The sequence below is a fragment of the Mastomys coucha genome, unplaced genomic scaffold (genome assembly GCF_008632895.1).
Source record: "Mastomys coucha isolate ucsf_1 unplaced genomic scaffold, UCSF_Mcou_1 pScaffold12, whole genome shotgun sequence".
In the NCBI taxonomy this organism is placed as follows: Eukaryota; Metazoa; Chordata; class Mammalia; order Rodentia; family Muridae; genus Mastomys; species Mastomys coucha.
Window position 1 is genome coordinate 1,593,909 of NW_022196894.1, and position 15,014 is coordinate 1,608,922.

The following is a 15,014-nucleotide window of genomic DNA, read 5'->3' on the forward strand; positions in this document are numbered from 1 at the left end:
GGTGAGAGCCCTGAGTGTCTGGGTGGTGGGTAAGTGAGCAGGTGAGAGCCCTGAGTGTCTGGGTGGTGAGTAAGTGAGCCCCTGGGTATTTGTTACCTGCGAACAATTTTTCCCGCCTTCGCACTCTTCTTAGAACGCCCTGCTGATGTGGAACTTCAGAAAGTTCACCCTTTGTGTCTGGAGAAGAGCCAAAGGTGAAATTCTCGGGATAAATTTTAACACTCGATCAATAAGCCTCTTCTCCTCTGACCCCTCAAGGGACTCAGATATTCTAGGTTTCTGCTGTGCCTAGCTACAGAGCCCACCTCGGGTCCATGTTCGCCCTCTGTCAGCTTCCCCCTCCCCAAATCAGAACCTCTAGAGGGGCTCCTAAAAGATGTGGTGGTCTACCCTGCCCAATCAAGTGTTGGGCTAGAGCTCTGATTTCTGGAAACCATTGCAATATTGTTTTTGTTTTATTGAGACGTGGGTTTGTGTAGCCTTGGCTGCCCTGGAACTCACTGTATAGTCCAGTCTGATCTTGAGCTCACAGAGATCCACCTACCTCTGCCTCCCAAGTGCAGAGATTAAAGGCGTGCACCACCAGGCAGAGCTGTTGTTTTGAGGTAGGGTGGCAGCTTCAGTTTTCCAAGCATTGGTGTTATAATCGATATTATAATAGATGTGAGTCTCTGTTTTTGAAACTTATTATAATAGATGTGAGTCTCTGTTTTCTAAACTTCTTTCACCTATTTTATTTGTGCGTGTGGTACTTGGAATAGAATCTGGAGTAAGAACACATGTGGGCCTGCACTCTGCATTTTTGCCCTTTTAAAAATTATTATTAGAGATGGCGGGATGGCTCAGTGGTCAAGAGCACAGGCTGCTCTTGCAGGTTTGACTCCTAGCACCAACATGAGAGCTCACAACTATCTGTAACTGCAGTCCTAAGGGCACTGAGTCGTCTTCTGGCCTCTGTGGGCACTGCATACATATGGCACACAAACATAATATATGCAGAGAAAACACACATAAAAATAAATTAAAAATAAAATTACTGTGTGTGTGTGTGTGTGTGTGTGTGTGTGTGTGTGTAGAGGTCACAGGACAACTTGTCATCAATTATCAGTTCTCTTCTACTACGTGAGTCTAGGTCATCAGATTTAGTGGCAAGGGCCTTTACACCCTAAGCCTTCTTGAAGCCCTGCATCATTTTAAAAGTGATATTTTGAGGCTCAGGCCAGCCTGAAATGTACTCTAAGGCTATGCAGGCCTTGGACTTCTGATCCTCCAACCTCAGTCTCTTCAGTGGCTAGGATGACAGGGCTGTATCATCAAGCCTTCGGGCATCATCACCAAGCCTTCGGGCATCACTGTGCCTTGGATATCATCATATCTTTTTGTATTACCAAGCCTTAGCACATTACCATGTCTTAGCTTTCCCCTTATCTCAAAGGCAGATGCTGCTTTAAGGATCCAAGCTTTTTGATTGAAATTCTGGCATTTCTTAGGTACCTGTTCTGTGGCAGGCATGAGCTAGGGGTTCATGGAAGGAAGGTTCAAGGAAGGCAGATAAATGACTTATGGTCATGATTAGCCCAAAGACAACCTAAGACCACATGTCACAAGGTTGGAAACACTCATCCCGGGCTTCTTAACTATGTCCCCCCCTCCGGGTGGTCTTCCTAGTAGTGTCTGGAAATGGAAGAGCCTTCCCTAGTGTTCTGTGCTTTCTTGGCTCTTGGCAGAAGTTGGCATGACCATTGGTGTGTTGAAGGAGTATCTACCCATTTTCTACAGCTCTGACTTTCTCTGGAAACTATATAACATCGGTCTGGCATATTCACAGATGCTTGGGGAGTGCTGAAGGAATGAATTTGTTAATACAAGTGTAGTAAGTCAAGATTCGCCACAGATATCCTCATACTGGCTGAATTGGGCTCTCAGAATGCCAATCCCTTATACACCCATGTGTGTGTTTGCTTGGTCTAAACCACCAGTTCTCAATGCCAGGACATCCTTTTCTTGAGTGACCCAGAAACTGGGACCCCACCAAACAATGCTCCCAGCTAGGACAGACAGGCAACTCACCAGGCTTCCCGAAGCATCCCACCTGGGGGTTCTGCCAACCAAGAATGGCCTCCAGCCAGCGCAGCTTGTAGAAGTCAGAGAAGCCGGCCATACCACAGAACATAACTGCAAACACACCAAGGCACCTCTGTTGGCCTGCTTCTACCTCTTCCTGTATCCCTAGGCCACCACAAAGGGGGCGCTAAAGGGACTTGTTTGTCTCTGCCTCCTCTGCTCTAGGATTGCAAGGCCTGGATTCTTCTCTTGGCCACCAGAGGCTCCCAGGCCCTGGTCCTGCCTCTCCTGTGCTATCACAGAGTTGCTGGAGCCAGGCTTGGTGGGGGTGTTTGGATGTCCCAGCAAAGCAGCAGCCACTTGGGGCTCCCTTTCTATCTATTTATCTCCAAGATCTTGGCCAGGGGGTGGATGGGGTGGTGTCTGTGTGCCAGCTGAACAGTCTATCCAGAACTCCTCCTGTTCTTGATGGACTTTGTGGACAAAGATATTATCAAAGTCACAAAGTCACTGTGACACACAGTGGTCAGTTGTATTTAAGCTCCTAATAAGCAACATGTGCAAGTCTACCTGGCAGCCAGAGGTTAACTATGGTATCAGTCCTAAAGAATTGTCCATCTTATTTTTTATTGCATTATTTGTTTTCTTACTGTGTGTGTGCCATGATATGTGTGTAGAGATCAGAGGACCACTTGTGGGAGCTGCTTCTCTCCTTCCACCATGTGGATCTTAGGGACTGAAAGGTGAACATGTTTTTTACTCCCTGAGCCACCTAGCCAGCCTTAAACCATTTTTCAAGACAGGATTTCTTGGAAGGACCTTGGATTTACTCATTCACCTAAGCTGGCTGGTGGCCAAGTCCAGGGGATCCACCTGCCTCTGCCTCCCCGATTTCCCCAGGATCCACCTGCCTCTGCCTCCCTGGTTTCTCCAGGATCCACCTGCCTCTGCCTCCCCAGTGCCCCCAGGATCCACCTGCCTCTGCCTCCCCGCTTTCCCCAGGATCCACCTGCCTCTGCCTCCCCAGTGCCCCCAGGATCCACCTGTCTCTGCCTCCCCAGTCCCCCCAGGATCCACCTGCCTCTGCCTCTTCTGCTCTAGGATTACAGGAGTGCTGGGAATCAAACTCATGTCCTCATGCTTGTGAAACAAGCCCTTTGCTGACTAAGCTATTCCCCAGCTCTGTCCCCTCTGTTTACTTTCTTAATTTAGCAACCCTGAGTGTGTGCATGCAACCCCTTTGTCAAAACCTCTCTTCTACTTGAGGGCAGAGGCCAGGCTCACTGTTTTCCATGAAGAGGTCTTGGGTGGGGTAGGCGTATCCAATGGCCTCAGCTCTGTGGTTCAGGTCTATCATATTGGCACAGAAGATGTCCATGTAGTGCTGGCTCTGGAGGAACAGTCCCTCTGTGCACCCTTGCTGGGGGGTAGACAACAGGAGATGTGTAGGTGTGTGGGAGACACATGCTCAGTTGGGAAGGCCTGCAGCTCTGAGCTGGCCTTGCCAAAGCTGTGTTGGGAGGAAAGTCTCTTTCCCCAGCCACACTTTTCACTTTGTTGGTCACTAGAGACAGTTCATATTCAGGCTTGGTCGGCTAAGAGCCAAGTGACTGCGGCTCACTCATTAACCTTTCTGAGCTTCAGAGTCTTTTCCCAGAAAGGGAAGGGCATGCAAGTGTGTCTGACCTTTTGACATTCTGAGCTGCTGCCATCTTCACAGCAGAGTTACAAACGAATCTCAGAAAGCTCTAGACTTGTAAATAATTGAAACTGTAGGATTATAGTTTCGTGTTGTGCTGCATTCATAGGTTGGACAGTAGTGGTAGGGCTTAGACTAGAGGGCATTTTTGTTGGTGGGCAACGTGGCTAGGTAATGCCTGGTATGAGAACAAACACTGGGTGGCACTCTACAAATATTAACCTCTTCTCCCCGCCCCCCGGAGGACTCAGAAGGCAGCTCCAAGTGCTGCTGGGAAGTGTGGCTACACACAGGGTCACCACATCATGCTGTGGGAGGAGAAAGGGAACCAGAGAAACACAGAGGGTCATCACACCATGTGGTGGGAGGAGAAAGGGAACCAGGGAGCCACGGAGGGCCATCACACCATGCGGTGGGAGGAGAAAGGGAACCAGGGAGCCACGGAGGGTAATCACACCATGTGGTGGGAGGAGAAAGGGAACCAGGGAGCCACGGAGGGTCATCACACCATGTGGTGGGAGGAGAAAGGGAACCAGGGAAACAGAGGGTCACCACACCATGCGGTGGGAGAAGTGGAGTTGAGAGTCAGCTTTTTTTCTCTGCACAGCACTTACCATTCTGGCCCAGAGGAAGAAGAGCAGCTGGTGGGAAAGGCTGTAGCCTGAGCAGCCGGCCTTGGTCATAAGGGTTCTGCAGAAGTTGGAGAGACTGCAAGGCTGGCTGCTGTTTGTCCTGGGAGGAGACAACCCAGGCGGATGACAATGCTCCCTGTCCATCCCACCCTGGGTCTGGCCATCCTGCGTTTCCCTCAGTGATTGTTAGGGTAAAGGTTCTGGGCTAAGCATAAGAGTTGCCAAGGAAAATACAGATGTCGCAAGCCTTACTCTGTTTTGAGACAAAGTCTCATTCTGTAGCCTGGTCTTCCTGTCCCAGCCTCTTTAAAGTGCTGGGACCACAGGTATATGACATCCTATGACACCATGAATGGCTGTGTCTGGTCTTGATCTAGCTCAGAGGAGATGATGCTGAACTGTCCTGGGCTTGGACAGCCACCAGTGCCTGACTTGCTCCATGGAGTCCCCAAATGTCTTTCCTACTCAGTCTTCTAAATAAAGTCTCCTTAAATAAATTCAAACCCAGCAACTTGGGGAGTGTGGTCTGTACTCAATACACTTGCTCATATCTTATGTGACAATATAGGTTACCATCTAGAGTGCAGCCCCTCTGTGGGTCACCTGTGGCTTGGCACCTTCTCTGAAGGAGGCTGAGAAGATAGTGCCCCCCAGTCCTGGCCTGCCCCCTGCACTAAAGTGCCCTAGACCTTGCTGCAAGCCCATCAGCTACAGAAGAAAATAGGGAGTAAGGCTATGTTCAGTATTGTCTTCCTGGATCCATGGAGTCTGTAGAGAGCCCTGAGAGGCTGGGTGGGAGGTGAATGGGGCCCCAAAAGAATTGGCAAGAACTGAGGTTTTTGTCCTGTGTGCAGAGGGACTCAGAGAAAGCCACTCTGGAGAGGATGTCAAAGACCATGGTCCAGGGCAAGTGAGACCTGGATTCTGTGGACTAGGGTAGGAGAGGACTCCTGAGTGTCTGTGCACATTCACTTGCACTTGCTAAAGGCTCTGGTTGTGGCCAAGGGGACACTATGGGGTTTTCAGGTACTGTGGAGCTGGGGGACCCACCCGGTTCCTAGGAGTTGTACCAGGCATGTATCACTGCTTTCCTCTGAGAAAGAGTCCAGAGGCTCCAGCCAGGGGTAGACCAGGGAGGCATTGGTGCGTGTCCAGGCATCGGGCAACTTCCAAAACCCAGGCTGAATGCTTGGCTGGAATTCTGCAGAGGAGGAGAGGTAGATGGTGTAGTGAGTGCTCAGGGACCCAGAGCTACTGCATTGCTGATTATTCCCAGCCCAGAAAGTGCGAGCTCCTCCTCTTAGTTGGAGTTTCCACTGCTGTGAGAAAACACAATGGCCCAAAGCAACCTGGGGGATGAAAGGGTTTATGTCAGCTAAAAACTCTCAGGTCACACTCCATGACTGAGGGAAGAAGGACAGGAGCTGAAGCAGAGGTTGTGGAGGAGTGCTTGCTCTGGTGCTTTCTTAGAGTATCCAGGACCACTTCCCCAGGAGTAATTCCTCACACAGGAATCCTCCCATACCAATCAAGAGAAATCACTACACACACTCCTATTTGCAAATCGTATGGAGGCATTTCTCAGGGTCACATTCCTCCTCCCAAATGACTCTAGTTTTTGTTAAAGTTCCAGAACTAGCAAGACACCCGCCCTGAGACTCTAAGCCCTCAACAGGTGGCAGCTCTGCCCGAGTCTTCCCTGGATGGAGCACAACATTTGAATCACACCAGTTATCCTTTTTCTGTCAGGTCTCACGTAGCCCAGGTTGACCTCTTGATCTTCTTGCCTCTACCTCAGCAAGTGCTGGGATTCTGGGCATGGACCACCAAGGCTGATTTATACATTGCTGAGCAGGAACTCAGGATTTTGTATGCGTTAGGCAAACACTCTACAACTAAGCTGCATCTCTAGCCCTTGGTGCCCTTTTCTAAAACAACATTTCCCCTAATCAACAGGGTGTAGGATTTGCCTAAATACACAGTCCCCAGACACCAGGTATGCATATATGTGTATATGTGTATACATATGTATATGTATATACATACATATATGCAGGTAAAATGCTCATACACATAATTTAAAAAAAAAATATTTAAAGGGATGCCTTTACGACCCTGAAATGTAAAAACCTCTCACTTCCCAGGGAAGGCACATTTCCCTCATCAATAGGCTTTGACTTGATCCACAGCATTCCCTGAAGTGTGAGATGTTGATAAAAGGCCCCAGACTTCCTGGGCGGGGTTGTACAGTGGAGTCATAGCTTCTGGGGAGGCTGGTACAGTGGTAAGGGTCGAGTCTCACCACCACATGGCTTCATCTGCTCAGGGAGTGGAGGAGGCTGAAACCAATCCAAGCTGCCTGGAAGACAGACCTGTCAAGCAGACTACAGGTCATGCAGCCAGCTATTTGGTTCCAAAGACAGCCCTGGCAGACAGAGAGGGAAAGGGGCCACAGCTGGGTGTTCAGGGTGACAAACTTTCCAGCTTCTGCCTCACCTTCTTGACCTGATGCCAAGTCCAGGTGGTTTTCTCTCCTGTCTGTGAGGCCTCCTTCCTGGCTGGCCGGCCCAGGCTGCTCTGATATGCTCAAGACTAGACCAGGATATGTTTACCCAAAGCTGACGTGGACATTTTTGGTTTCTTTGGAGACTTAGATGTGCCATGCGATATTTTTCTGGAAACTGTCTTATGGGAGGATGTTTTTGCTGAAGCAGACACGAGGGAGGTTGTTTTGCTAAGAACAGACACGTGGTGTTTTTCTGGAAGCAGCCTGGAAAAAAGACAGGCATGCAGGCATGTGATGCTTTGCCAGAGCAGATGCTTGCGAGAGCATGTGATGTTTGGAAAGGGTATAAATATAACCCAACAGACAGTGGATGACACTGGGTGGTATTAGTACACTTTGCCATTCTTTACTGGTCGTCATTGGGCTTTGCTGATGATCTTGGTAGTATTGGTATGCCTTACCATTCTTTTTTTTTTTTTTTTTCCCGAGACAGGGTTTCTCTGTGTAGCCTTGGAACTTATTCTGTAGACCAGGCTGGCCTCGAACTCAGAAATCCACCTGCCTCTGCCTCAAGTGCTGGGATTAAAGGCGTGCGCCACCACCACCTGGCTGCCTTACCATTTTTTGTTGGTCATCGTTTGTCATGACTTCATAGAAACATTACAAAAAACTTCTGGTGGTGGTCTGGCGGTTTGCCACAGCCTCAACCTCAGGGGGATTGTCAGAGCCTTGTGGTTTCTTCTGGATTGACCTGCCATTGCTGATTTGTGAATGGTGTTTGCAAGAGGATCGAGCTGCTGCTACTGATTCGTGTGAACTGAACTGCTGATAGCCTGACAACGCACATTGATTTGCTCCGAAGAACTACTTCTAAACAGGTCCACATCCTCCTTGGCCCTATTTATCTTTCCTTTCTACTACTTCTGCTAGGTGGTGGCCTAAAGGGGAGGTTAAAGCATTTAAAAATCCTTATAAAAAGTAGGTTTTGAAAATCTAAGCCTAGCTTTTTGGACAGGGATAGTGTGAGCACAAGCTGTAGCTACTACGAGTGTCCCCCAGTTTCAATGGGGGATCCATCAGGATTCACCACCAGAGGATTTAGATTTAATAAGGCTTACAAGTTAGGATTTTTGTTGTTGCACCCAGCAATTGAGTTACCAACGTTTCTGAACTAAAAGAAAAAAAAAAAGAAAAAAGATAAACCTAAGCCCACACAAAGCTACAGGCCTCTCAGCTTCCCTTTCTTCATCTAAATTGACCAATCCTAAATTAAGGGAAAGACACTCATTCCAGCTCACCAAGGACCCTTAAATCCCCCAGCCCTCCAGGAGAGCCTCCCTGCCTTGCAAGAGGGCCATGCATCAGTGTACCTTGCTGTGTGCACATCTATTCACGCTTAGCCTGTTCATTCTGCTGTCTGAGGTTTTCTCTGCTGCTACATGCAGGGGGCCATGGTCAGTGTACCTTGCTGTGTGCACACCTATTCACGCTTAGCCTGCTCATTCTGCTGTCTGAGGTTTTCTCTGCTGCTACATGCCGGGGGCCATGCGTCAGTGTACCTTGCTGTGTGCACACCTATTCACGCTTAGCCTGTTCATTCTGCTGTCTGAGGTTTTCTCTGCTGCTACATGTTGTGCTCCAGAGATTTCCTGCCTTTTCATTCATTTCTTAGTGGAGAAAATGAATGTCATCTAGACCTCTAGGTGGTAACAGTCCCAGCTTGTGAAAGTCACCATCCATACTGCGCTGGTTTTCAATGACATAGCTTTCTCTGAGTCCTCCATACTCCTGTGAGTAACCCCTTGTCCATATTGCTATTAGTAACCCCGATAAACTCACTGGTCCATTATCACTATTTTGGCCTGTCATCATTCCCCTATCTGTGGTAGATAGACATTCATTTCTCCCCAGGAAAAGTGTCACATAATAGGCACTGGAGTTACACATGGAACTCCCCCATCTCCATCCCCACCCCCATCCCCATCAGGAACAGATTAGTCCACCTTATAGGTTGGAAGTCTCTGTGGGATCCTTAAAGGGGGCAAGGTGATGGACTTTTTTTGACACAAGATATAGAGTAGTAGGCATAAGACTCTGTGTGCAAAGTGATGAAGATCTTTTCAATACCCCAACCATGCAGGCAAGCCACCTCAGACCTGCTTGTCTGGTCTAGGATAGGAAATCTGGATTGAAACCAGGAAGTGGGTCATCAGTGCCTTCCTGAAGACTGGTGTGGGCTGTGTGGACCCTACCTTGCTTCAGGAAGTGCTCATACCTAGGCATTTCAGTGAGTACCCAGGATGCAGTATTTGATGCGATAGTCCCGCCCCACTCTTACCTCTTAGGTATGTGGGGTCACTCTGCTTGAGGTAAAAGATGGATTTTTGGAGGAGAGCAGACAGTGTGTTGGCCAGCTGTCCAGCGCGCATGCTGAGAGACTGCAGCAAGGGGTTGTGAGCCCATTTTTCCTGGACTCCTCGGAGTTGCACTGAAAGGGGAGGTTGGAAGTCACTCATTTCAACATCTGACCAAACACACAAGCAGGGAAAACACAGAGGTTCTACTCATGGCCCAGAGTGGAAACAAGGCTTCTATAAAGGTGATCTGAGCTGTGGCTATGGCTAAAAACTTATTCTAGGACTGGGCTTGGGTTCAAGTCTGGATTTTCTATGAGTTTTTTATCAACTGGCCAGAAAAAGTCACTTAATTTCTCTTCCTTCATCATCATAAAGCATTACTTCTTGGGCAGAGGAGTATTTAGGGATTAAATGAGCTAATGTGTAAAGACTTAGCATTTTCTATTGTACAAAGAAAGCACTATATGAAGTCCAAGTTTTTGTATTAATTTGGCAGACAGTAGTCTTTGAGGGATAAGTAGGGAGGGATATATGGAAGCATGAATTTGTTCTTACAGCCATTGTTTATTCATCTACCATTTAATATATCTTGTTTGACAATGGAAGTGCACACCTTTAATCCCAGCACTTGAGAGGCAGAGGCAGGAGGATCTCTGAGTTCGAGGCCAGTCTGGTCTATAGAGTAAGTTCCAGGACAGCCAGGGCTGCACAGAGAAACCCTGTCTCAGAAAAACAAAAGCAAAAACAAAAATAGAAAAAAGATATCTTCATAGGTTCTCACGAATATGGGGTTGGGTTGGCACTGTACCTGCCATGCTTACTAGAAAAGCCAGCTCTAGGGAAGTCATGGCTATTATTTTGTCTGTCCCTTCCTCTTCCTCCTCCTCTCCCTTCCTTGTTTCTGTGTTGGTTTTTTCTTTTTCAAACAGGGTCTCTGTATGTCGTCCTGGCTGTCCTGGAACTCACTATGCAGACCAGACTGGCCTCAAATTCACAATGGTCCTTCTACCTCTGCCATCTGAGCACTGGGATACAAGCATATATCACCACACACCTAGCTTATACTTCTTAATTTCTAGAGGAATTTGGCACTGTTTTGTATGTCTCGTTTCACTTAGTTTCAGCCTAGAGGGGATGGGAGTCTCCATGGAGATGCCCAGGGCACAAGCCCAGGTGGACATCAGGCATGGGATCTTTGTCACTTTGAGCAGTGGACTTCTCCTTACTGCAACCCCCATGTGTACGTGTATGCATGCACACCATTGTGTCTCCAGTGTCTTGGCCAGTTTCCAGCCCACTCCTTACGGATCTCATGCCTCCCAAAGCTAACAAACACTTGGCTGTTTTTCTCCGGATCTTTACCTGCCTTTGACAGAAGAAGAGGAGACCAGATGGTGCGCGAGGGTTCCTGCTTTGCCTGCAGCCACCCTTAGGAGAGTGACTTTCCCTTAAAGACCCACTGTATTCTCAGCTCGTCAGGAAGGACTGTCAAAGGAATGCTGTCCTCCCGAAATCTTTCTCATATTGCCTTTAAGTCCTTCCTCATTCTACAAAGTTGGATAAGAGCTGACTGAGAACCACAAACCCAGGAAGAGCTTTGAGTCCTCATCTTATCCCTGAGGATGATGGAGGGGATGGGGTCCCAGGTCCTGGGGGAACTGGTTTTCCTGTTGTCCACCTAGGAGCAAGAGTCACATACCTTCCAGCACTTGGAACCCTACCACACCGTCCAGATTGATTGTGGGCAGCCTGTCCTCCAGGAACAAGGTGGCTTTTTCTAATGCAGTCAGGATCAAGCCAGCCATGGTGCCCTGTGCAGTGTCTGGCCATGGCAGGGAGGAGGACTGCGGTGGCAGGGCTAGCAGCAGGAGGAGAAGCAGCGTGATCCTTGCCATGACAGGCTTTCTGCTGGTGGATGGTCACACCCTGAAGTGCAAGGAATTCTCCCTGATCCTTTAAACACTTTGTCCCCGCCTCTTCCTCCACTCCTCTTACCCAGGAAGCCTTGGAGAAAAGTGCCAGGGCGGGGACGTGGGTCCTGGGCATGGTCAGGCCAGTTCTGGATATGGGTTTTGCTGTCTGCCATCTGGGACAGGAAATCCACTCTTGCTTTGTGTATGGGTATATCTGGTGTCAATGTGAGTGGGTGCATGTACTTTTAGGTGAGTGTGTGTGTGTGTGTGTGCCACATCTCTGGTATCATTGTGTAAGAACCATTCACCTTGAATTTTGAGATAGAGCCTCCCCCGCCCCCCGGCCTGGAATTTTTGAAGTAGTCAAGGCTGGCTGGCCAGTGAACCCCAGAGATCCTCCTGTCTCTACCATTCACCAGGTACTGGGACTACAAGCCTATGGCATCATACTTGGCTTTTTATGTAGGTTTGAGGGACTGAACTCAGGCCTTCTTGCTTGTTCAGCAAGCACTTCACTGACTGATCTGTCTCCCCAGACCCCTTATTTTTCTTGACCTAGTTTTCCACTACTGATCTAGCCAGGATGACTGAAGCTGAAAAAAAAATCCAAAATTTGCCTCCCCATCCAGGGTCTCACTATGTAGCCTTGACTGTCCTGGAACTCACTTTGTAGGCTAGCCTTGAACCAGAGATTTGCGTGCCTCTGCCTCCCAGGTGCTGGGATTAAAGGCATGTGCCACTGTGCCTCAGAAGTTCGTTTGTTTTAAATGAGTTTGGAAGTAGTTCATTGGTAGGCACACTTGTCTTCACAATCTTTCTCAGAGTAACACTTAACCAGTAAGAAACAGCATTCAAGTTACAAAGTGTGCCCTTCCCCCAGCCTGGTGCAGCCTCATTTAGACCTTGATCTGCCACAGCTAGCCCACCTAGGGTGGAGCTTTCTGATGTAGGAGAAGCCTATTGTCCTGCCACTTCTGCAGCTTCCTACAAGGAGCCACCACTTGCTGCGTTACTGAGTCTGCTTGCCTGACCAGGTTCTGACTAGCAACAAGATGCTGAAGAGAGATCCTGGCATGGAAGGGGATGGGCCCCTTCCCTTTATAAACTCAGACTCCTAAGTAAACATTGGGCCTTGATCAGAAATGCTTGTCTTGGTCTCATTTTCTCTCTCACTATCCCTTACCCCTAATCCAAAACCCCAGCTTTCCTCTCAGGAACCCGGTTCTCTAGCTGTGGGCAGCTACAATAAAGATGTGGTGGTTTGAATAGGAATGACCCCCCATGGGCTCTTGTGTTTGGATGCTTGGCCCATAGGGAGTAGCACTATTTGGAGGTGTGGCCTTGTGAGATTCAAGATATAGAACTCTCAGCTCCTTCTCCAGCACCATGTCTGCCTGCACTCTGCCATGATTCTCTCCATGACAATAATGGACTGAACCTCTGAAACTGTAAGGCAGCCCCAGTGAAATGTTTTCCTTTGTAAGAGTTGCCATGATCATGGTGCCTCTTCTCCGCAGTAGAAACCCTGATTAAGATAGAACATGAGGCACAGAGCTGGATGTGGTGAAGCATGCTTGACATCACAGTACTTAGGAAGGTGAAGAAGGAAGGCCCACTGCAAAACTGAGACCAACTTAGAAGGTACAGTGAGTTCAAGGCTAGCCAGAGCAATTTAATCATCCTGACTCAAAAGTTAAAAACAAAACAAAAAAACAGTGCTGGGTCAGAAGTAAAGAGTCTAAGAAATAAAATCTAACGGTTCATTTTCAAAATAAAAGTGGCTTAGGCCCAATTATGGATAAACAGAAAGCTTTGGACCCCTGCTAGCTACTGTCATCCAAACTTTTAGTTTAACTAGTACCCCCAAAACTAGATGTTTAGAGTGGAAAATTGCTACCAGCCAAAGCTGTCTAATGATCTGCAGACATGATAAGATCATGTATTTGATAAACTTTAACATAAAACCTATGTAAACCATAGATGAACCCATACATTTTTGTTGAAGAAAATAAAATGATAAGAAGACAAATATGTCAGAGGGAAAAACAAGACCCAGATTGTTTCTTCCTGATCACGCAGCCAATAAGGAAAGGGGGTGTCTTTGTCACTGTTTTATTGCTGTGAAGAGACACATGACACAGCAATTCTTATAAAAGAAAACATTTAGCCGGGTGGTGGTGGCGCACACCTTTGATCCCAGCACTTGGGAGGCAGAGGCAGGCGGATTTCTAAGTTCGAGGCCAGCCTGGTCTACAGAGTGAGTTCCAGGACAGCCAGGGCTACACAGAGAAACCCTGTCTCGAACCGCCCCCCCCAAAAAAAAAATTAATTGGGGTTTAATTACAGATCAGAGGTTTAGTTCATTATCCTATGACTCTGGCATCTCCAATATTTTGGGGTCTCAATGCAATCTAGGATTCACCTTCATAGCTTTACGCAATGAAAAGGGATTCTCTGGACACCCTTGGTATATGTCTGGGCTCAGTGGCTTTCCTTGGCTGTGGAGGGAGATTCCATAACCCTTTTTTTTTGTATTTTTGACTCTAAAGCCAGGACCCATGGATATCACTCCCTTTATTCCATTTAGCACTAGGCTTTTCTGTATTTTTTTTTTAACTCTTTGAGCATATTTTGTAGTATTCCTTGTTTAACTTATTCCTTTTCATCTATATCTACATAAAAGTGACTACTAATAATCACAAGACACAGTCATTACTACACTCTCTTGAAATCTCGTCTGACAATACCATTCATCCAAAACTCTACCACTTAGCCTCAGGCAGGTATTTTTTGACAAGGGAAGAAAGAAATCCTTCTCTTTACCAAAATACCTTAAGAATGGTTTCTAGGGGCTGGAGAGATGACTCAGTGGGTAAGAGCACTGACAGCTCTTCCAAAGGTCCTGAGTTCGAATCCCAGCAACCACATGGTGGCTTACAACCACCCATAATGAGACCTGATGCCCTCTTCTTGTGTGTCTGAAGACAACTACAATGCAATTATTTACAATAAAAAATAAATCTCTAAAAAAAGAGAATGGTTTCTAGGCCACCTACTAATATTCTTTTGCTTTGAAACGTCTTGATCCAGGCCCCACAGTTCTAATCACCCCCAGCACCACTGACTTCTGTGCTCCTACTAGCATGGCCCATTAAGCTTTCCCAACCCAAAGTCCACATTCCACCAACAATTGGCTTGGTCAGGCTTGTCACATCAGTACTCCACTCCTCATACCAACTTCTATCTTTTTCAGTGTTCTGATGCTGTGAAGAGACACCATGACCATGGCAACTCTTATAAAGAAAGTATTTAATTGAGGTTTGCTTACAGTTTCAGAGCCTTTGTCCATTCTTATCATGTCAGGGAATACGAAGGCATGCAGGCAGACATGGTGCTGGAGTAACCGAGTTCTCTATCTGGATCCACAGGCAGCAAGATGAGAGAGACACTGGGCCTGGCTTGGGCTTCTGAAACTTCAAAGCCCACCTCCAGTGACACACTTCCTCTAACAAGGCCACACCTCCTAATCCTTCTCTTTTTCTTTTTTGTTTTTTCTTTTTTTTTTTGGGGGGGGGGGAAGGTTGTAGTGGCTATTCCTGGTTGTCAACTTGACTATATCTGGAATGAACTACAATCCAAAATTGTAGGGCTCACCTGTGGGCCTAATCTGGAGGCTGGGAGATACAAGTTTCTGACCTGGATCTTGGCATGGAGATCTAGAGGCATAGTGGTTTTGAATCCCAGAAGACAGTAAGATCTCAGAGTTCAAGGTCATCTGGGGTTAAAGGCATGGTGGCACACACCTTTAATCTGGACAACATCTTCTGCTGGAGAACTATGTAA

At 47.6% G+C, this 15,014-nt stretch overlaps 1 protein-coding gene across 2 annotated transcripts in view; it reads right to left on the reverse strand.

Moving 5' to 3' along the window:
* Positions 1-11,194, reverse strand: part of CUNH16orf89 (chromosome unknown C16orf89 homolog) — a 12,893-nt gene extending 1,699 nt beyond the window's left edge. The window contains exons 1-7 of one of the 2 annotated variants that reach the window (XM_031364613.1): positions 10,958-11,194; positions 9,240-9,389; positions 5,446-5,596; positions 4,378-4,495; positions 3,349-3,484; positions 2,071-2,175; positions 97-177 (exon numbers count right to left, since the gene is read on the reverse strand). In XM_031364613.1, the coding sequence (XP_031220473.1) occupies positions 97-177; positions 2,071-2,175; positions 3,349-3,484; positions 4,378-4,495; positions 5,446-5,596; positions 9,240-9,389; positions 10,958-11,153 (937 nt within the window). In that variant the 5' untranslated portion in view covers positions 11,154-11,194. The remainder of the gene's footprint in view (positions 1-96; positions 178-2,070; positions 2,176-3,348; positions 3,485-4,377; positions 4,496-5,445; positions 5,597-9,239; positions 9,390-10,957) is intronic. The other variant, XM_031364614.1, reaches the window with a different exon arrangement.
* Positions 11,195-15,014: the final 3,820 nt, after the last annotated feature.